At 55.7% G+C, this 22305-nt stretch overlaps 6 protein-coding genes across 6 annotated transcripts in view; 5 read left to right on the forward strand and 1 right to left on the reverse strand.

The window, feature by feature from the left end:
- Positions 1–200: 200 nt before the first annotated feature.
- CHGG_02444 (uncharacterized protein) lies at positions 201–1058 on the reverse strand (the record flags this gene model as incomplete). The annotated part of the gene is made up of 1 exon (XM_001228959.1): positions 201–1058. The coding sequence occupies one exon, from the start codon at positions 1056–1058 to the stop codon at positions 201–203; it is 858 nt and encodes a 285-aa protein (XP_001228960.1).
- Positions 1059–1981: 923 nt separating this feature from the next.
- CHGG_02445 (uncharacterized protein) lies at positions 1982–2717 on the forward strand (the record flags this gene model as incomplete). The annotated part of the gene is made up of 4 exons (XM_001228960.1): positions 1982–2066; positions 2137–2144; positions 2215–2576; positions 2669–2717. The coding sequence occupies 4 exons, from the start codon at positions 1982–1984 to the stop codon at positions 2715–2717; spliced, it is 504 nt and encodes a 167-aa protein (XP_001228961.1).
- Positions 2718–3557: 840 nt separating this feature from the next.
- On the forward strand, positions 3558–4034 carry CHGG_02446 (uncharacterized protein; the record flags this gene model as incomplete). Its single annotated transcript, XM_001228961.1, has 3 exons — positions 3558–3639; positions 3724–3798; positions 3997–4034. 3 exons carry the CDS (start codon positions 3558–3560, stop codon positions 4032–4034), a joined length of 195 nt encoding a protein of 64 aa, XP_001228962.1.
- Positions 4035–6902: 2868 nt separating this feature from the next.
- CHGG_02447 (uncharacterized protein) lies at positions 6903–7700 on the forward strand (the record flags this gene model as incomplete). Its single annotated transcript, XM_001228962.1, has 1 exon — positions 6903–7700. One exon carries the CDS (start codon positions 6903–6905, stop codon positions 7698–7700), a length of 798 nt encoding a protein of 265 aa, XP_001228963.1.
- Positions 7701–8971: 1271 nt separating this feature from the next.
- CHGG_02448 (uncharacterized protein) lies at positions 8972–20709 on the forward strand (the record flags this gene model as incomplete). Its single annotated transcript, XM_001228963.1, has 2 exons — positions 8972–9026; positions 9101–20709. 2 exons carry the CDS (start codon positions 8972–8974, stop codon positions 20707–20709), a joined length of 11664 nt encoding a protein of 3887 aa, XP_001228964.1.
- A 726-nt stretch (positions 20710–21435) lies between these two features.
- CHGG_02449 (uncharacterized protein) overlaps positions 21436–22305 on the forward strand; it is a gene marked incomplete at both ends in the record, with an annotated part of 2530 nt that continues 1660 nt past the window's right edge. Inside the window, 3 exons of the mRNA XM_001228964.1 lie at positions 21436–21482; positions 21552–21630; positions 21737–22069. Of these exons, the coding sequence (XP_001228965.1) occupies positions 21436–21482; positions 21552–21630; positions 21737–22069 (459 nt within the window). The remainder of the gene's footprint in view (positions 21483–21551; positions 21631–21736; positions 22070–22305) is intronic.

The raw sequence follows: 22305 nt of genomic DNA on the forward strand, positions 1-22305 counted from the left end.
GGGGGTTCCAGTTGGGTGGTGGTGAAAAGGGGGGTGGTGGTGAAAAGCGGTGCTGGTTGTTGGTGGATGGGATGGTTATATAGGCTGGTTCCAAGTTGTAGTCATACCCTCAATGGTGATTGGAGTGTAAATGTCACAGACCAAGTTCTCCTCTCCATTCACATTTCACCGCAGACAGAATCAACCAACGTGCCACCGCTTCACTTTCCCCCTTTCTTCTTCCCGCCCCCAGCCGGAACCTCCTCCTTCACCAACCCCGCCCGCACGAATGCGTCCCTCGCGGTCTGGTTTATGAGCGCAAACCGGCGCGGGCCCAGCTTCTGCCCCCCGTACCAGCGCGTCACGACGACCATGGCATCCCACAGGTCCATAAGCTGCATGAGATGCAACAGCCGCCCGCCGGCCGCCGTCTCTCCATCGTCGTCGCAATCCTGGAAGCTGGCTCCGTTCGGGCCCCGTATGCGCCAGGCCGTGATGTTGTGCGTTGCCGTGCGGACTCGCTTATCTGACGCGAGAAGATGGGCGAGGAAGGTGGCTGCCTGGGTGGGAGATGTGACGGGCGCATAGCGGGCGACGAAGGTGGATTTGTTTTCTATGAAGGGGATGGAAAGAACCCAGGGAGGTGCTGGTCCCAGGTCACCGGCGCTGGGTTCCGTTGAAGTGTTGAGAGTAGGGGTGTCATCGCTCGCAGGGGAAGCCGGGACCTCATCCTCTCCTTCGCCCTCTTTGACGGCTGATAACAATTCCTGGACTTTCTCTATGGCGTCGAACAAGCATACTTGCCCCGGTTCGTACACCTCGCTGACCGCATCCCGGAAGAGGGCCAGATCCCTTGCGGCAGCCCCGTGTTTTCCTGCGGAACCGGAACTATGGGTTCCGAGGACTGTGAGAGGTACGTCTGGGTATGTCTGAGGGAACTGCAGTCGTAAAGAAGCAGTTTCCCCAGGAAGAGTGAGGATGAAGATGGATGAGTCTTGGTCCTGAGACGAGGGGGTGAGCGTGTTGTCCCCGTATATGGAATTGATGGCTTCTATTTCGTCGGCGAGCGCTTCTGACATTTTTGAAGGTCGGATGTGGGGCTGGTTTTGGTCCTGTGGAAGGTCAAACCGAGTCGAGGGTCCTGTGGAAGGTCAAACCGAGTCGAGGGAGTGGTGGCTTGTGAGTGGTTGATGATTTGAGGTTGCGGTTGAGGAATGGGTGGAGCACGTTTTCGGATGAATCGCACTGTGGGCTCAACCACCTCAAGCTAACTGGAGACTAGCACATCGAGGATATAGACTGCTAAAACTGACATTCTAGCCTCCTGCTTAGAGCACTCCATGCCAGTAGAAATATTAATTGAATCACGATTGTCATAACTATTATTCCTCTTCTTTAACAAGAGCAGAAAAACACGGAAAATGGTTGACGAGATAAACCCCGGGATAACAGCCTGGTAGCCAGAGCCAAGCCGGAACCGAGGCCCCGGGCCCGACTGTACAGTAGGTTCACACCTTTAGATATCTTCTTTCTACCCCAGGTATAAGTACCTAGGTAGGTTCCACTTCTGTTCTCGGGCGGTCTATGGTTGATATGTGTAAGTATTTCTGATTAAGACTTACCATTGCGGCTTGAGTGTTTCATCCTCTATGTTGGTAAGCTGCCGCCGATAACCAAGTGCGTGTTTGCCTCAGCTGTGCCTCCTTCCGATCCGGGCTTGCTTGGCACCGGCCACGCTGAAGCCAGGCCAACACATAGACCACGCAGGTCCACGCTCAATGAATCCCTATTAAAGACTCCCAATCTCACCCGATAAGTAGTTCGCCCTTCCCACCACACAACACTTGCTAATTTTGAGCACCTGACATTTCATGACTCATAATTCCTTGTTCCCTTCCCAAGTAGTACAAAAAGTTATCGAAAAGCCACCAGCGGCCAGCCCCCCACTGCAAACGACCCCATGCGACGTGTCAAACGCCCTGCTCCTCGTTCTACTCGCAAAATGGCTACTTCTGATAACGACGCCCAAACCAGCACACAAGCCAGCATGCCCAGTGACGATGGCACACACTGTGCTTTCTTTTATGGTAAGCTATGCAACTCTTCGTGCACTTCGCTTTCAACATTGATGCAGCTGCTGACCATTTCAAACGACAGGCACACTGGTATGGCAGCCTAAAAATCATGACTCTTAGGCCCTGAGCGGGACACTGCTAACCAACCACCACGGCGCAGATGGCAGCCGACGTCTTTCACACCGTCTGCTACGGGACCAAAGACGTCCCCGAGGAGATCAGCAATCTCCACACTTCCCACCCGGCCGTCCTCCACGGCTTCTGCCGCCGCCGCGTTAAGTACGCCGACTACCCGGGTATCATCGAGGACAAGGACCACAACGTTGTCGGCACCTTTGTCACGGGGCTCACCAACGCGAACATGGCCAGGCTCGACCACTTTGAGGGCAGCCAATACGAGCGCCGGCCCGTCACCGTTAGCCTGCTTAAGAAGCTCACAAACGGGAAGCTGGGCGAGGGCACCAAGGTGGAGGCCGAGACCTACATCTTCTTGAACAAGCGCGACCTTGAGTCGAGGGAGTGGTAAGCAACCCCGGTTTCTAGCTATTGCCCGAATTGCCTCCCTTTTTGATTTTGAAACGAGCTTGGGACGGGAGACTGACACAGCCATTTAGGGATCTGGAGGAATTCCGCCGTGAAAAGATGCAGAGGTGGACACGCTAAGTTGGACTAGAGATAAGGAGTAGCGATACTGCCACAGTGTTACCAACATCTGGCTTTGATATCCTCGACCATCACCCAAGCAACGTAGAAAGGCGGATGCCGACTCTTGAGAGCATTCAGTTTTTGGTCACGGGTTTAGTTGGAGAGAGTTTAGCGGAAACCCTCCCATTAATACATATTCACATGGAATTTACTCTTTGTCAAGGGCCATTAGCAAGCAGTATTCATTGGGCTGATACCCATGTGTTCTTGGTGCCTGTAAACATCCATACCTAAGTATATTGTTTGACGGTATAAATCCAAAGAACACTTGAATATGTCCGTATACCCAAGCTAACGGATAGCCTGGCGCCGCATGTAACTTCACAACACTACTTACGGCATTTTACCATCATGAGACACTGCTAACTCCTAGCACCTAGTTGGGTAAACAATCAAGCCCCTCCCATACCGTACCTATTGAATCTTTAGTTTCATGATTCAATGGCTCTAATGGACCTCAATCGTTGATCAGACATCACTTGAACTCCATTCGATTTACGCCTACTCCGGAGGCGAATGGTATTCCCACGTCTCTCTCCGTGCTCCCCCACATAACTTAACCCTTCTAGTCATAAACATATCATCTAGTTTATTCGCTACCGGTTGGGGGCTAACAACATATGAAGCCCACCTTTGATTCCTGTTAAGAATAGGAGTGTTGGCCTCCCACTTACCACACACGATACACGACCAAGGTTGCACAAACATGTACGAGCAGCTAACCTAGCCACCGAGGCAAAGTTGCAACGGCAGTGATAATACGATGGATTAACTCGCGGCCGGGGGGAGCAAGTGGACATGGCCAAGGACACGGGAGCCAGGCCCGACGCCATACCACCCACGCCACTAGCGTTGCCGGATGATCTTATTCTTGTTAACGGTGCCAGCCCGAGCCCGAGCTATACCTCAAGATCTGGCGTCGGTGACAAGGCTGACCAGATGCAGGCTATGAATGGGTGAACAGCCGTGGAGTCACAGCCACCGGCTTACCCGCGAGAGGGTAATGACCCTACCTTTGCCGGTACCTCCCCGGCTCGACGTACACCGCAGCTGGTCCTGGATATACCGGCAGCTTGACATCGGCCCTCCCGAACAGAAGTTCTCGAGGGCTGCCTGCACTCCGAACAAAATTACGCTCACTCGTCAGCAAAAATACTCATTTGGTCGGGGTCCTCTGCGTTTGCCACGCATGTGTTGTCTAGCTGGGGTTTGTGAGTGGCGGTAATGAAGGCGGCAGGAACTTTGTGGGAGGATGAGAAGCTGTTGTTGAGGTGAGATGTCCAGAGAGTGCAGAGGATGGATGACTTCGGTGTTTTATATGGCGTGGGTCGATCCTTGGGTGGGAGGGGGTAGAGGTCATCGTTGTCGGCTAAGGCGAGACGGGTCATCGAGGCGGGGGAGAGTTTCCAGGACGCAACTGCTTGGTATCAGGAGATGTCTGGAGGAAAACACTCGTTCGGTGTCACCCTGTCTGAGGCCGTTTCTATTGTCAACGGAAATGCCGGGTCGGGGCCGGAAAAGTCAGATCTGAACAGGCACTAGGATGGGAAAAAGAAAAGCACGGAGCGGGCGACGATTCCGCGAGGTTGGGAAAATGTTATCAACAAGCTTGCAACAACGCCATGCGGTATGTGGGAGAGGATGGTGGTTGTCTAGAGCAGTGATCATCGAGATCTAGTAAGGTAATTTTGAGGTGCTCAAGATGGAAGCCAAGGGCCGTTGCCTCGTGCATTCCTTAGGTGGTGATAGGCGGCGAGATGGCGATGAAAAGGGTAGGGAAACTTTGGCCGTTAGTATCGTAGGTTCGGCCGGCTTATGGATGGGCGACAGCAGATTCGACTTCGGTGCTGGGCAGGGAGGCGGATATAACGGCGAGGCCTGAGCGTAAAAGGAGGCTTCTAGCTAGAAACCATGCCGTGCGTGTCGCCATCCAGAAGATTAGTTAAGAGTTGGCAACCCGAGAAAGCCCGATGACAACACAACTCTGCGGCAGAGAGCTTTTGCTGGTTTTGCTGTTTAAGGAGTCGTAAGATGGAGGGGTGCGGAGCGAGGAAGCCTAATGGATGCGTTTAGGGATCGGAAGAGGAAGCCAACTTGAAGCCGCAACTGCCGTTGTTCCGTTGTTATACATACTGCATGGCACTCAGTGAGATTGAGGATCCGCCGAAGGAGTTGTAAGGTGGAGTGTGGAGATGGTCGCAAATTCAGGCGCAACTGCCCATAAACCCCGATTTTCCCATCCTCTCATCCCTCCGAATGCCGTCGGCAACAGTTGGCAGAACACCAAAACCGGGGGCTGGGCAGCCTTGCTAATGCCCTGGTTATTTTTGGAGAAATGTACGAAACAAGGCGTCCGTGGGGGCTTGGCCGCAAGTGTTGAGTAACCCAAAGAGCACAGAATCCGTCATCTGCGAGGTCCCGGCAATGCGCCAGACACAACCTCCTTATGTCCGTCAGTTGGTTTCGATCTGGGAGGCTGCGACAGTGGAAGGCCCGTTTTTCTTGCTGCGCGGCGGGCCTGGCTGCGGCCTCGTGGCAGGACACGGGACGAGCTTCGTACCGACAGAGTGATCGCTTCCATGGTAAAAAAAAAAAAAAAAAAAAAAAAAAAGGAGAAGTACGATGGCTGAAGTCCATGTGACGGCACTCTTGAAAGATAAAACGCTAATCACGCCATTCGATTTGACTGTATGTAACTTAAGAGAAGGGATTGGAATCGAGTTTGGGCCGGGACTGCCCTTGAACGTGAGCGTTGACGGCTAATGTGGATCGGGAGAATCCCTGCTGTGCGGGCTGGTAGGCTGGAAGGAGCGGCACAGTGGGCCATCCCCTCGCTTGGCAGATCCATCCATGGATCCGGGCCCCTTGGCATGGAGATCTGCCGCTTCGCTTCACAGTTCGCACATGGCCCAATGCCTGCAACACAGTTCCATGATCCATTGCTTAATCGAACCCGCCATCAATGACCAAGTCTGTCTGTCCAGGAACGGTTTGCGATTGCCAATAACATTTGCGATACATTGACAATATAACTAAAACAGCAATGCGAACACTTTTTTTTTTTTTTTTTTTTTTTCACATTCCCATGGCGAACACAAAGTCGGCCACCGTCGCGTCACGTAGATGGGATGTTGTTTGATGCCTGTCACGGGCCTCGGCCTTGGCTTTGGCCTCGAATCTCACGTCTTACATCACCTTCGTACCAGATACTAAGTCGTCACAGACAAACCCGCCCCCACTCACGCTTTCGTGGCTTACCGCCACCAACGTCCCCTTCGTATTGGCGTCTGTGCCACCCCACCGTCAGCAAGTCGTTCAGTCGGTCGCTACGCAAGATCAGTCGGCCGGAACTTAGTTTGTATCGTCTACCTGAAGGTCAGGCATGGAGACGGGCCGCACCATCCTTGAAGCCGGGCTGGGCGAATGTGTGACCGTTGGTAAGAAACTTGATGGTTTCGAACAGCCCCCCCAACACACGACGACCAGCCTGAACACGGCCGGGGTCATGATCTGGTCCATAGAGGCTGGGCTGCACTAGCTCCCGCCATACCGTCCGAGCTGGATGGCCTAGGATGTGTCCATCCGTCTCACGTCTCAGCTCTAAGCGGCTTCATCTGCCCCTTACAACCCCGTTTTGACGGGCGTAGCCGTAACACGACAACCCCGTTTGATAACCAGTCGCCATATTCAAGGCCCACAAGAAGCCCCCGTCTAAGCAGACTTTTACGGTGCCTCGCTGCGGCACATCTCGTTTTGGTTCTGCCGGCCAGGGGCGTCTTGTGTCTGAAGACATGTTCCCCAACGGCTTCACGCCGCTTTTCGTCGCCTCTAGTGGGGATGGCCCATTGCCCTGCGCCCCATGGAGGAGGTCGACAACCACTATCGTCCAAGGATATAAGGAAGTTGTCGAGCCCTCCTCTGGGGTCTTGGATTCCTCATCCTCACACTCACTCACCAACCACTCCAGTCCTTCCTTTTAGGCTTTGTTTTCTTGATTTGCCTGGTGCAATATCTTTCCTTCATTCACACTCCTTTCTAATCGCAGTACTCGTTGACCGAGCCTGTACCACATTCCTTCTTGGATACTCTAGCATCAAACTAGCTCCAGTCTTTCTCTGAAACTTCCAGTCCAATACATTCAAGATGTTCTCCCTCAAGTCCTTCGTTCTCGCCGGTGGCCTCGCGGCCCTCGCTGACGCTCACATGATGATGAGAATCCCCGCCCCCTACACTTCCCCCGCCATCTCGTCCAGCCCCATCGACGCTGGCGGTGCCAACTTCCCGTGCCAGAGCACCGGCGGCGCCTACGAGGGCACGCCGACTAAGATGGAGAAGGGCTCCAAGCAGCAGTTGGGCTTCACCGGTTCCGCCGTCCACGGCGGTGGTTCCTGCCAGGTTTCCATTACCTACGACGAGAAGCCCGACAAGTCGAGCTCGTTCAAGGTTCTCAAGTCGATTCAGGGCGGCTGCCCCGCCAGGAACACCCCCGGCAACCTTCCCGAGAACCCGAGCGGTGACGCCCCGGACACCTACGAGTTCACCATTCCCGAGGACATCCCCAGCGGCAAGGCCACCATCGCCTGGAGCTGGTTCAACAAGGTCGGTAACCGTGAGTTCTACATGAACTGTGCGCCTGTCGAGATCACCGGTAGCGGTGGCAGCGAGGCTGGTCTTGCCGCGCTTCCTGACATGCTGGTCGCCAACATCGCCTCCATGGGCACCTGCGCCACCGCTGAGGGCACCGACGTTGAGTTCCCCAACCCTGGCGCTGATGTCGAGACGGCCGAGGGCGAGGTTAACCTCGGCCCCCCGACCGGCGAGTGCGCTGCCTCTGGCGGCTCCGGCGGCGGCTCCGGCAGCGGCGGCTCTGCTACCGCTGCCCCCGCTGGCGGCTCCACTCCCGCTGCCCGCGTCCGCCGTGGCGTCCACTTCCGCGTCTAGGTAACAGCGCGCGGATTTGCTTTCTTCCAACGCTACGGAGCGGAGAGATAGGAACACGGGCATTTCGCATACCCGGGGACAGTCGTTACATTCCAGCAGAGTCGGGGCCGGGTCACTCGTTCAAGAACACATTCGTTAACCTGGTGGGGAATGGGCCCCTCATGCTTGCTTAGTTGGGCATGGGAATAGGGGGATACACTCGCTTCAGCAAGACAAAGGGACATTCGTTTGGACAATACAGATTTCAGAGAGATAGACGGTGGAGCAGCTTTCAAGCTAGACATTCCTTTCAATAGAGCCTGGGTGGAGGCTAGAGTGGGTGGTGGTTGAGGACAGTCATTCCTTCAGAATAAACAATACATTCCTTTGAACACACAAGGGGGGATCTTTGAACTGAGATATGATTGTTTGGTGCGTGTCTTTTTTGGGAGCCCGACACTTCTGTCGGGTCCGGTGCGCTCTCGACGTCCCTTGAAAATCCGTGGGAGGGAATAATTCTCATGTGCTTTTTTTTTGGACCAAATGATAGACCCTTGTGATGTGCTGGTGCTGTGTTCATGTTGACGTTGGAACTGCGGCTCGGCTGGGCAATCAGGGGTTTAAGAAACGGTTCCAGGTTCAGCAAGCTTGAGCTCCACAATGAAGAGCTCCACTGTAATGAAGGTGGGGAAATTGAGCTTTGATAAGATAAGTGATCCGAACACCTCACAAGCCATTGGCTTCGGCTCTTGGCCCAGCCTGGTGAAGCCCCTGTCAGGCGACCAATGAGACAGCGAGCTGTTTGTCTTGGCTGGCCGGAAAATAAATGTTGCCTGCCTAGCGCATTTTGATTTCGCGGCAGCCATCCCCCGACGTCTTGGGAATTTTCGATCTGATCTACGCGCAGCGCGAAGCGCAGCCTTGCCCTGCAGTGAACATACCTTCATGGTCATCAGGTACACATGCTTCGGCACCTGCACCCCCCACCGGCAGCACATATCATTTCCATTCTACGTTCTTTCCAGGGACACATTTTAAGACCCTAATTTTTCTTTAATGCTCCGGCTAGTTCTGCGCCCCACGAAGCACCTACCTCCCTTATCGAGCGACTGAGTGACGATACATTTAAACGCGATTTCTCCGTCAACAGCTCGGCGGGTGTACCATCCACCCTATCACAACTGAAACGAACTCCGTGCCCCCGGCCTATTTCGAAGTTGGCGATACCTAATACAACGGCGAGAGCGAGATAAGCTGTCGCCATACTGCCCGTGAGGGTGGATGACGCAATCATGGCGAGCAGTCTTATCGAGGATGTAGTGAGGAAGCTGAGTGTCCCGGAGACCGGTAGGTTGAATCTTCACAACCAATTCGTGCCGCCGATGCGGCAATTGCCTGCCCGCCTCCGATACTAACCATAGTTCGTTTTGTAGAGCCTCGGCTCAAGGTCGAGGCAGCATCTGCGCTGCGCGACAGCCTCGACCATTACACAGCGGGCCCCGGCTACGCGACCTTCCTCAAACGATTAATGCCCGCCTTCGTCAACATCCTTCGCCAGCCCTGCGTCCTCCAGACCTCCGCGCCCGATCAGGCCAACGCCCAAAAGTTGCGAAACTGCGTGCTCGAGATCCTGCACCGGTTGCCGACCGCACTATCCCCCACCGAGCCGTTCGAACCTTACGCCGAGGAGGTCGTGGACCTCTTGATGCAACTGGTCCGTAATGACAACGAGGACAATGCTGTCTTGTGCGTTAAGATCATCTCGGACATTATGCGGCACCAACACAAGATAATGGGCAATAAGGTCCAGGCATTCCTGTCCTTGATTCAGGAACTGTTTGAGCAAGTTGACAAGGTCGTCCGCGAACAGCTCGACAACACTTCTCCAGCCGCGGCACCGGTGCCCCCATCCACGCCAGGTAGCACGCAGACTACATTCCTGCCACACCAGCAATCTCCTAGGGCTGGGTCGCCGGTTGCCGCAGGAGCCCCCGATTTCAGCGTCGATCCTGGTCAGCAGTCAAACCGCACCCTGTTACGGGGGATGCAATCCTTCAAGGTTTTAGCCGAGTGCCCGATTATTGTCGTCTCGATATTTCAGGTCCACCGGCCGAGTGTCACGAACAATGTCAAGGCATTCGTCCCCTTGATCAAGCAGGCTCTGCTCTGCCAAGCCAGGGCACAGGACCAAGCGCACAAGGACGCCGCGGCTCGCGGTACCATCCACACTGGCGTCAGTCCCAATATCAAGAATCGAGCTGCGTTTGGAGAATTCATCACGGCTCAGGTCAAAACTATGAGTTTCCTGGCCTACTTGCTCCGGCAATACTCGGGCAATCTCACAGATTTCCTACCATCACTACCTGAGATCACGGTCCGCCTCCTGAAAGACTGCCCTAGAGAAAAGTCAGGAGCCAGGAAGGAGCTGCTGGTAGCGATTCGGCATATCATCAACTTCAACTTTAGGAAAATCTTCCTTCCCAAGATAGATGCCTTGTTGGATGAGAGGACGCTCATCGGGGACGGCCTGACAGTCCACGAAACCATGCGGCCCCTTGCGTACAGCATGCTGGCCGACCTCATCCACCATGTCCGTGAGAGCCTCACCCCCGACCAGATCCGGAAGACTGTTGAGGTCTACACACGAAACCTCCAGGACAACTTCCCGGGGACCAGCTTCCAGACCATGAGTGCCAAGCTCCTTTTGAACATGGCTGAGTTCATCGCTCGAATGCCCAACAAGGTTGATGCGCGCCACTACCTGATCATGATTCTCAATGCCATCGGCGACAAGTTTGCCGCCATGAACAGACAATATCCGAACGCGGTCAAGCTTTCGAAGCAGTATGCTCAGCAGGCGGCCGAAAACGCACCGGAGACCTACCTATCCGACAAGGAGTACCCGCCAGAATGGGACGAGGTCGACATCTTCAACGCCATGCCGATCAAGGCTTCCAACCCCCGGGACCGCGCCGCCGACCCAGTTGTGGACAACAAATTCCTGTTTCGCAATCTGATGAATGGCCTCAAGAACACCTTCTACCAGTTGAAGAGCTGCAATCAACCAGGTACGGTGGATTTGGCTGGCGCCCCCGCCCACTGGACCGATGTGGCGTACGGCTTCACAGCTGAGGAGGTCAAGGTTATCGTCAAGCTATTTCGCGAAGGTGCTTACGTATTCCGGTACTATGAGATTGAGAAGCCGGCGGCCGAGTCGCCATACAGCTCGCCCGTCGAATACATGGCCAATTTCTACATGATTTCGAGCAGCAAGGAGGAGAAGGAACTTCTCGAAAACTTCGCGACAGTCTTTCACTGTATAGACCCTGCCACATTCCACGAGGTGTTCCAGCAGGAGATTCCACGACTTTATGACATGATTCATGAGCATACCGCCCTTCTTCATATCCCCCAATTTTTCCTCGCTAGCGAGGCGACCTCACCCAGCTTCTGCGGCATGTTGCTGCGCTTCTTGATGGAGCGCATCGAGGACGTGGGCTCCGCCGACATCAAAAAGTCATCCATCCTCCTCCGGCTCTTTAAGTTGGCCTTCATGGCTGTCACCCTTTTCGCCTCCCAGAACGAACAGGTGCTTCTGCCACATGTCGTCGACATCGTGACCAAATCGATTGAGCTGTCGACCAAAGCAGAGGAACCAATGAACTACTTCCTTCTGCTCCGATCTTTGTTCAGGAGCATAGGCGGCGGGAAGTTCGAGCACCTCTACAAACAGATTCTGCCTCTCTTGGAGATGTTGCTTGACGTCCTCAACAACCTTCTCTTGGCCGCCCGCAAGCCGGCCGAGCGGGATCTTTACGTCGAGCTCTGTCTCACCGTTCCGGCCCGGCTAAGTAACCTTCTACCGCATCTCAGCTTCTTGATGCGCCCCTTGGTAGTGGCGTTGCGAGCAGGCACGGAACTAGTCGGCCAAGGCCTCCGGACTCTCGAGTTGTGCGTCGACAATCTCACTGCCGACTACCTGGACCCTATCATGGCTCCGGTGATTGACGAGCTCATGACAGCTCTTTTTGACCACTTGAAGCCTCACCCATACAGCCATTTCCACGCCCACACTACCCTTCGGATTCTCGGGAAGCTGGGTGGTCGAAATCGAAAGTTCATGACAGATGCCCTACCAGTCACATTCCAACAATACGTCGATGACCGGGCAAGTTTCGATGTGCGGCTCACCGGCTCGAAGCGGGACAGGGCCTTCCCGGCCCATCTTGGGATTGATCTGGCCATCCAAAACCTGATGGAGGTGCCGAGGCCAGCCAAGGGGCCGTCACCCTCGCTGTCGAAACAATATGACCCCTATTATAAGAGGCAGGCTTTGAACCTCATCATCGCTCAGGTCAAGCTGAGGGTCGGCTTTGATAGCCTGCCCGATGATTTCCCCCGCCTCGTCCGCCTCCAAGCCCAGGACCTTGTCACCCGCAACAAGGCTGTGGATGTCTCCATCTTTGAAACCTCCGATCGTGAGCGCTCAACCGCCAAGAAAGACGACGAAGAACACCTCCTCAAGCGCCTGATCAAGGCTCTCATGTTTGCCCAGTCAATCCCTGATTTCAAGGCCGAGGTGGATGCGCTACTCCTTAATCTCGCTCGCCATTTCACCATCCTCGAGGTGGGACGATCCCTAGCCGACATGAAGAGGGCTTACAGTCCCTTTGATACAAAGTTGGGAGAAGGCCTTCTTTTCCTAGATAATCGAGTGCTCTCGGACGCCATCTTAGAGTCCATGGCCTCCGACAGTCCGGACGTCCGCGATGCCGCTGAGCGTCTGGTGAAAGAGATGTACAACTCGGCAGTCATCATCTTCGGATCACCCCATCATGTCGCCCGCCTGACCCTCTTCAACAGCCTAGCGTCTGCCTTTTGCCATGGCTGCTATGAAGAGGAGTGGTTCACCAAAACAGGCGGAACCTTGGGGATTAAGGCCCTGCTGACCGATGTCGAGCTTGGCGACGCCTGGATCGCGACAAAGCAGATTGAGTTTGTCCGCGCCCTGATCTATGTCGTCAAGGACATGCCCCTAGACCTCCCCGAAAAGACGAGGAGGTCGGCGCAGGTCACACTCGAAATCCTCTTGACGAGGCTCACCAAGAACATCACGAAGGCGGACTGCTTACCTGCACCGCCGTCAGCAGCACCACAGCCACCACAGGCACCGCCGAAACACTCTCGCATCGCCCAAATCATTCTGATTCTCAACGGAGAACTGTCGCATATGAACCGGCACGTTCGAGACACCGCGAGGAGATCCTTGGAGTTGATTGCCAAAGCAGCCGGAGCCGAGGTATGGGAGCTCCTCGAGCCTCATCGCAAGCACCTGCTGCAACCTATTTACGCAAAGCCCCTTCGGGCTCTACCTTTCGCCATCCAGATCGGCTTCATCGACGCGGTCACCTACTACATGTCGTTGAAGCGAGACTTTGTTGCCTTCGATGAAAATCTCAACCGACTCTTGATGGAATCGTTGGCGTTGGCAGATGCGAGTGACGAGTCATTGGCAGGGAAGATGCTCGAATTTCGGACGCACGACTTCATTGTGAATCTCCGCGTCTCTTGCATCAACATCCTTCGCAGTGCAATGGGCTTCGACGAGTTCGGTGGCAGCGTGAACAATCCGACTAGGGTCAGGGTTGTGTCCGTGTTCTTCAAGTGCCTATACTCGGACTCCCCGCCGACAATTGAAGCAGCCAACGACGCGCTGCGGTCCGTCTTGCAGCAGACGAGCAAACTGCCCAAGGATCTCCTCCAGTCCGGCCTCCGACCCGTCCTCGCGAGTTTACAGGATGCCAAGCGCTTGACTGTTCATAGCTTGGACAACCTCGGCCGGCTTCTGCGGCTTCTGACGACCTACTTTAAGGTAGAAATTGGCGCTCGTCTTCTCGAACACGTGAAGCAGATTGCGGAGCCAAGCTTCCTCCAGCAAGTTTCATTCACTTTCTTCGAGCAGCATAACTCCCTAAAGGTGATTGCCGCCGTTTTTAACATCTTCCATTTGCTCCCGGAAGCCGCCAAGCAGTTCAAGGAACGAGTGATCGATAGCGTGCTGGACCTCGAGGAGAAACTGCGCAGGACACACCACAGCCCGTTCCGCGTCCCCTTGTACAAGTACCTTAACAAGTACCCGTCCGACGTTTGGGCTTTCACTCTTGGCAAGCTGGAAGAGTTGAAGTATGGCCGTTTCCTCTCCCAGGTACTGCGGCACCAAGACAGCCAAGTTCTCCGGGACTATGGTGCTGCGAATGTCGAGTTCATCATCAAGACTTGCAACAACTCCATCAACCAGGGCAAGGACACCAAATTCATTGCCACCATCAACACCATCAACATGCTGGACGCCCTCTGCCAGTTCCCCAACACCTTGTCATGGTTAGACAACAAAGACTACATTGATTGGCTGAAGCAGGTTGGTAAGGAACTCGAACAGAACCTGAAAGCCAACACTTTACCGCCTAATCTCCGGCTCCCGGCCGACCAGGCCTCCGAACAGCTCATGGCCATCCTGACCAAGGCGCTGGCCCGGAATGCTAAGGATCTGGACCCGCTCTTCGGCCTCGTCGAGTCCATCACAGCGGATGACTTCCGTGAAACGCCGGCCTTGCTCTCCCACATCTACAAGCACATCGTTTGCAGCGACTCCATTGAGTTCTGGAGGACCACTGTGCTTCGTTGTCTTGAGATTTATGCGGGGAGGAGCGCCTCACAGCGAACAAAATGGTATCTGCTCCACAACATCGTCAATCCCATCGTCGCCATGGACGTGATGCGGCACTGGAATCGCGGCGAACCGAGCAAAGGCACCCGATTCCTCGACAAGTCCATCATTGACTCGATCAACACCAAGATCTGGAAGGTCAACTTGCCTGATCCGCAGGAAGACCTGTCGCATCCGCGTATCGACCACACCCGCATGGAGGTGCTTCAGCTCTCGGCCATGATCGTCAAGTACCACCATGCTATTCTCCAAGATGCTCGTAAGGACTTTATTAAGTTCGGTTGGACTTACATTCGACTCGACGACGTTATCAACAAACATGCGGCGTATGTGGTCATAGGGTACTTTATCGCACACTATGAGACACCGGCCAAGATTGTCACCCAAATCTACTTCTCCCTCCTCAAAACTAACCAGAACGAGGGCCGGGCCCTTGTTACACAAGCGCTGGAGTTGATGGCGCCAGTCATGCCTAAGAGGTGCAACACGGCACTGACCGAGCGTAATCCCGTTTGGGCAGTGGCGCCGCGCCGTATCCTCTCCGAGGAAAGCCAGAACGTACAGCAGATGACGTGCATATTCCACTTTCTCGTGCGACATCCGGACTTGTTCTACCATACCCGGGACAAGTTTGCCATCTTGATCATCCAGTGCCTTCGCAAAGTGGCATCGCCGCCCAACCCATCGAATGAAAGCCGGAAGCTCGCGCTCAACATGATGTGGTTGATCTGGCAGTGGGAGGAGCGACGCGTGGAGGGGAAGATGAGCGAGCCTCACCGTGCCGTCACCGAGTCACCCGGCATAACAAAGCGGAAGCTGGAGGATCCTCAGGCATCTTCTCCTTTGGCCGCACGTCAACCAGAGAAGGCAGAATTCCAGATCCCTCCGTTGGTACGCCATAAGATGGTTAAGTACCTCGTTGAGTTCATCGCCCAGCTGAACGAGCGGTACCAGCTTCCTTCCGCTAAACCACGCGATTCGACCGCGCCGGTGCTGCCCTCGCCGGCGACGGAGCTCTGCAAGAGAGCCATGGCTTTGTTATACAATCTGCTTCAGCCGCAGTACTGGGGTGACCTGGACGTGGATCTGTTCCCCAACGTCACCGACGTGGTCCTGGCCAGCCCCAAGTCTGCCGGCCTCCTGTCAGCCGATCCTCCGGACGCGGAGAAGCCACGTCCTACGGAGGCGGACAAGGCGCGCGACGAGAAGTTCATCACCAATATCATCAATACCTTGCAGGTGGTCCGTATCATCCTCAACTTCAAGTCCGACGAATGGATTCTGAAGCACACGGCCCACATACAAAAGATCTTGGAGAAGTGCCTAAAGTCGGAACATCCAGAGATCCAAGACTGCCTGAACATGGCCGACAAGGACCACGACGGCCGCCGCGACATCAAGCCGATCGTCAAACGTATCCTGGATGCAGTGCCGGAGGACGTTCCTATGGAAGATGCCGATGCCGATGGGGAGTCGGAAGCGCAGACCTCTGAAGTTATCACCTTCCTCTCCGGCATCGCCACGGAGAGCATGGCTGCGTCGAATTATGTTTCTGGCATCAACATCTTGTGGTCGCTCGGATCCCGCAAACCATCCACTATTGACCAGCACATCCCCGCCATCATGAAGTCGCTACAATCAAAGCTTGCCCGGGACCACGTCTCTCATTACGCGGCAGTGACTCAAATCAGCGGCATCCGTCCGCAACAAGACCCGAATGCGGCGACCGAGATGAACCCCTATGACCTCGAGATTCAGACGGGTTTAATCCTCAAGGCGATCGAGGTCACCGCGATGCGCATGGAGATTCTCGGCGACAATAGGCGGCCTTTCCTCAGCGTCCTGGCAACCATCGTCGAGAAGTCACTTCATGTGGGTCTTTGCGAGAAGATCTTGGAGATGGTGGAGGGTTGGGTCTTCCGGTCTGAAGGCACATGGCCGACGCTTAAGGAGAAAACAGCAGTGCTTCACAAGATGATATCGTTCGAGCATCGCGCAGATCAGACCATGTTGATGAAATTCCTCGAGCTTGTCCTCCGCGTCTACGAGGATCCCAAGATTGCCAGAACCGAACTCACGGTGCGTATGGAGCACGCCTTCCTCATCGGCACTCGCGCTCAAGACGTCGAAATGCGCAACAAATTCATGACCATCTTTGACAAGTCATTGTCAAAAACGGCGAGCCTCCGGTTGGACTATGTCCTTGTCCGGCAGAACTGGGACACGCTGGCGGATTCATATTGGTTGGCACAAGCGTCTCAACTTCTCTTGGGCGGCGTCGACATGAACCCCGTCATCCAACTTCATCATGAAGATTTCCGGACCCTACAAGCCTCTCAACTCATTAGCACTTATTCCAAGGATAGCCGCGAGCCGACCAGCATGAGCGACGACAAATACGAGGCCTTCATGGCAAATCATCGGCGCTTTGTGGCGGAGCTTGGCGACGTGAGGGTGCGGGACATCCTTGATCCCCTGACACAGCTGCAGCATATTGATGCCAACTTTGCGAACGAGCTCTGGGTGACGCTCTTCCCCATGTTTTGGTCCGCAACAGCCAAGGATGAGCGGGACGAGCTTGAGCGCGGGTTAGTGGCGCTGCTAATGAAGGACTACCACGCGCGCCAGATAGAAAAGCGGCCGAATGTGGTTCAGTCACTCGTAACCGCGGCCGTGAAGACATGGCCGCACCTCAAGATCCCCCCGCATGTTCTCAAGTTTGAGGCCAAAACATACGACGTCTGGTACACGGCGCTGTGCCAGTTGGAGAACTCGGCGATGAAACCACAGATCGACTCGGCAGCCGTTCGGGAGAGTAACCTAGACGCGCTGCTCGATCTCTACGCTTCTCTGGGCGAAGATGATCTGTTTTACGGAACTTGGCGCCGCCGTTGCCAGTTTGTGGAAACAAACGCCGCGCTCTCCTACGAGCAACATGGCATGTGGGAAAAGGCCCAGCGCATGTACGAGACTGCTCAGATCAAGGCCAGGACTGGCGTGATTCCCTTCTCCGAGTCGGAATACATGCTCTGGGAAGATCATTGGGTGCTCTGCGCGCAGAAGCTCCAGCAATGGGAGGTCCTACAAGATTTTGCAAAGCACGAGAACTTTCAGGATCTGCTCCTAGAGTGCGCATGGCGGAACCCCGAGTACTGGCAGAACCAAGACAACCGCGACCAGCTAGATACGCTCATCAAGGGCGTCATGGACGCGCCGACACCGAGGAGGTCATTCTTCCAGGCGTTCATGTCCCTTTTGAAGCTGCACAACAAGCAGGAGAACATGCCAGACTTCAACCGCGTGGTCGATGAAGCAATTCAGCTGTCAATTAGGAAATGGCACCAACTGCCAAAGCGACTCACTTCCGCTCACATCCCGGTTCTCCAGAACTTCCAGCAGCTTGTCGAGCTCCACGACGCTAGCGTCATCTCTCAGAGCCTGAACAGCACCAACGCGAATAATCTTGATATCAAGTCCGGCGAGCTCAAGTTACTTCTTGGCTCTTGGAGGGACAGACTTCCGAATACATGGGACGACATTGTTGCATGGCAAGATCTGGTAACGTGGAGGCAGCACATCTTCGGCCTCATCAACGGAACGTACCTGCAACTTGTGCCTGCACAGTCGCAAAACCCCGGGGGCGTCTCTTTTGCGTACCGAGGATACCACGAGACGGCGTGGATCATCAACCGGTTTGCTCACGTCGCCAGGAAGCATGCGCTGCCGGATGTCTGCATCAGCCAGCTGAGCCGCATCTACACGCTCCCGAACATTGAGATCCAAGAAGCGTTCCTCAAGCTGAGGGAACAGGCCAAGTGCCATTACCAGAACCCCGAGGAACTGACGAGTGGGCTGGACGTGATTAACAACACGAACCTGAATTACTTCAGCGCGCCGCAAAAGGCCGAGTTCTACACATTGAAGGGCATGTTCTTGGAAAAGCTCAACCAAAAGGAGGAGGCCGACGGCGCGTACGGCACTGCTCTCTACTTTGACATAACGGCGGCAAAGGCGTGGGCAGAATGGGGTTACTTCAACGACAGGAGGTTCAAGGAGAATCCGACCGACCTGTCGGCGGCCAAGCAAGCAGTCACCAGCTACCTCCAAGCCGCGTCGAGCTACAAGAACCACAAGTCGAGGAAGCTGATTGCGCGGGTCTTGTGGCTGCTGAGCCTCGACGACGCAAGCGGCACGATCTCGCAAGGGTTCGACGACTTCAAGGGCGAGGTTCTCGTCTGGTGGTGGATCACGTACATCCCGCAGCTCCTGATCGGCCTCGGGCACAAGGAAGCGCCGCGGTTGCAGGCCATCCTGCTCAAGATCGCAAAGACCTACCCCCAAGCGTTGTACTTCCAGCTTAGGACCAACCGCGAGGACATGCTCGTGATGAAGAAGAACCAGGACGCCAAAGAAAAGGCAAGGCGCGGGCAGGCCGCGGGCAACAAGCCCGCCGGCTCTCCCCAGCTGACTAAGAAAGATGCGGCGGCCGGCGGCAGCGATTCCCGACCCGCGACAGCTAACGGAGACGCGGCCGGACAAGCCAAGACCGAGCCCAAGGCCGAAGGGGACGTTGCGAGCACTCCTACGGGGCCGCCTTCGGCAACGACCGGGCCGGCACAGGGTGAGCAAACGGGCGGCTCGCAAAAGAAGCCTTGGGAGCTCACGGAGGAGATTATGAGCGTCCTCAAGACCGCCTTCCCCTTGCTCGCGTTGTCGATGGAGACCATGGTGGACCAGATCCAGAAGCATTTCAAGTGCCCGCCTGATGAGGACGCCTACAGGTTGATCGTCGCGCTTCTCAACGACGGCCTTGCGTATGTCAGTCGTATGCCGACTTCGTACGCCCGCGATGTGAAGCTTCCGCCTGCCACGGAGAACAACATCACGCGTTTTGCTGAGACGATCCTGCCAAGTCACATTCGCGGCACGTTCGAGGCGGACTTTGTTAAAGTCAAACCGACCATGTACGAGTACATCCACAACCTCCGCAAGTGGCGCGACAAGTTCGAGGAGAAGCTCGACCGGCGGGTGACACCGGTACCGCTTGAAAGCTTTGCCCATTATTCGCCGCACCTCAGCGAATTCCGGTACCAGAAGTTTGACGACGTCGAGGTTCCGGGCCAATACCTGCAGCACAAGGACAAGAACCAGGACTTTGTCCGCATTGACAGATTCCTGCCCAACGTCGATCTGGTGCGGACGATCGGCGCGTCCCACCGGCGCCTCAAGATCCGCGGCCACGACGGCAGCGTGCATCCGTTTGCGGTACAGCATCCCGCAGCACGGCACTGCCGTAGGGAAGAACGGATTCTGCAGCTATTCCGGCAGCTCAACCAGACGCTCAGCAGTAAGAAGGAGAGTCGTCGGCGGGATCTGCAGTTCACGCTGCCGCTGATGGTGCCGTTGGCGCCGCACATCAGAATCGTACAAGAGGACACGACGTACATTACGCTGCAGGGCATATACGAGGATCACTGCCGTCGGAACGGCATTCCCAAGGACGAGCCGGTGCTGTACACGATGGAGAAGCTGCGGGGTCTGGTGGACTCTAAGGGACCCGTAAGTTGCGCGCTTGGCCCTACCCACGGACGCGGACTAACCAATCATGACTGGCAGAAACCGGCAGAGCACGCAGTCACGGCGCGGCTGGAGGTGATGCGGGCGATCCAGGAGAAGTACGTGGACAATTCGGTGGCGCTCGAGTACTTCCAGGGCGCGTTCCCCGAATTCTCCGAGTTCTGGCTCTTCCGTCGGCGCTTCTCGTACCAGCTGGCGGCGGTGACGTTCATGACGTACATCCTGCACATCGACAAGCGGTACCCGCACAAGATCAACATCGCGCGCGGGTCGGGCAACATCTGGGCGTCGGAGCTCATCTCGTTCATGGCGGCCAACCGGCCGTACTTCCACAACCAGGAGCCGGTCCCGTTCCGGCTCACGCCCAACCTGCAGATGCTGATGGGCCCGCTCGCGACCGAGGGCATCTTTGCGTCGTCGGTCATGGCCATCGCGCGCTGCCTGACGGAGCCCGAGTTCCAGCTCGAGCACGCGCTGACGCTGTTTGTGCGCGACGAGATGATGTTCTGGTTCACCAGTTCCCACCGCTCCCAGCCGCTCACCGAGAACCAGCTGCGCGAGACCGTCCAGGCCAACAGCGATATGATCGTCAAGAAGGCCGTCTCGCTCGCGCAGGCTCCCGCAGGCAACCTGCCCGCCCACCAGACCGTTATTGACCTGATAGCGAAGGCCGTGAATCCCATGAACTTGGCCATGTGTGACGCGCTGTGGATGCCATATCTGTAAGATGGAGGGGGGAGTGGGGAGTGGGGGTGTGTGGTGGGTTTCGAGAGGGGTTCGTTTGGCTGGTCTTTGTTGAGGGGAGCCGTGGTTTCTTACTTGGGCGTGGGCGGCGTTGGGGATGATGTTTTTGTAATACATGTGCATGCCAACGGTTTGGGGTGGCAGGTAGTGACAGGGTAGGAAAAGGGGCTGGGGGTTGGGGACATGGGGGTCATGGATCAAAAGGTGTTACTGTTGTCACTGGTTTAGTTAGCTTTATCTATTGCTCATAGAATGGGCCTCTCATCGTTAATTTATACACCGGCGCAGCGCATTGACCTGTGATATGTGTTCTTGTATGTGTTCCGAGCCGATCAATGGTGGTTAACTCCGTGGAACGGACCGGTGTAGCCGGGCCGAGGGTGATCGGCGCCGGACCGGGGTCCGGGTACCTGTTTCCCCAACCCCGCATCGGTGGCTAGGACGAAATGGTTAGTGTTGCAGGTCTTGGTGCTACACAAGGAGTTTCTCGGAGTATTCGGGAATCGCCTGCCTCGGCCCCAGTTGCGGTCACTCTTTCCATTCTTTGTTCTTCCAGCCATCACGTTTTACACCTTGCGGCGTTCCCTTCACTACTAATACGGAGTTAAACGACGGCGCCTTGCAAGAGTTGCTGCAGTTTCAAGAAAGCTCGCAGAGCAGAAGACGTTTGTTTACTTTCAAGAAAGTACATCTCCACCGAACTCCGAGATGGCGAACCAGGAGCAGCAAGCGGTATCGGTGCCTCGGAAGCTTTGGTATGTTCACTCACAGCCTCACATCATCAACTCTCACGATGGCTGACCCTCACCGCTACATACACACAGGCAACACCCAGACCCCGAAAGCACTCAGATGTACCGCTTCATGCAGGACCTCAACCACAAACACAACCTCCAGCTCAAGGTTCGTCCTCAGACACCACACACACACACACTCACGCCCCCTGCATTCATAACCCATAACCCATAACCCATAACCCACAACCCACCACACTAACCCCCCCAAAAAGACCTTCCGCGACCTGCACGCCTTTTCCCTCGCCCACCGCACCCTCTTCTGGGACGCCCTCTTCCGCGCCGCCAACCTCCTGCACGAAGGCACCTACACCACGGTCGTCGACGAGTCGCTCCCCATCGACGCCGTCCCCCGCTGGTTTGATGGCGTGCGGCTGAATTTTGCGGAGAACGCGCTTTTTTCGAGGGGGTCGGCCGCTTCTGCTTCTTCTGATGATGATGATGATGGGGTGGGTGGTGGTGGGGTGAGGGGGGGTGTGGGGGAAGGAGGATGGGAAAGTGGCGGTTACGGAGGTGAGGGAGGGGGGGAGTGCGGTGAGGAGCGTGACGTATGGGGGAGTTGAGGGCGTTGGTGGAGGGGATGGGCCAAGGCGATGATGACGAGGGGGGTCAAGATGGGGGGATCGGATCGTGGTGGTGGCTGCGAATAGTGTCGAGACGTTGGTGGTTTGGTTGGGGGCGGCGTGGTTGGGGGCCGTGTTTAGTAGCAGTTCGACGATATGGGGGTGAAGGGCATTTTGCAGCGGGCGGTGCAGTTGATCTGACCTGAGTATGGGGGTTTTGC

This window comes from Chaetomium globosum, genomic scaffold (genome assembly GCF_000143365.1).
Source record: "Chaetomium globosum CBS 148.51 scaffold_2 genomic scaffold, whole genome shotgun sequence".
NCBI classification, from domain to species: domain Eukaryota; kingdom Fungi; phylum Ascomycota; class Sordariomycetes; order Sordariales; family Chaetomiaceae; genus Chaetomium; species Chaetomium globosum.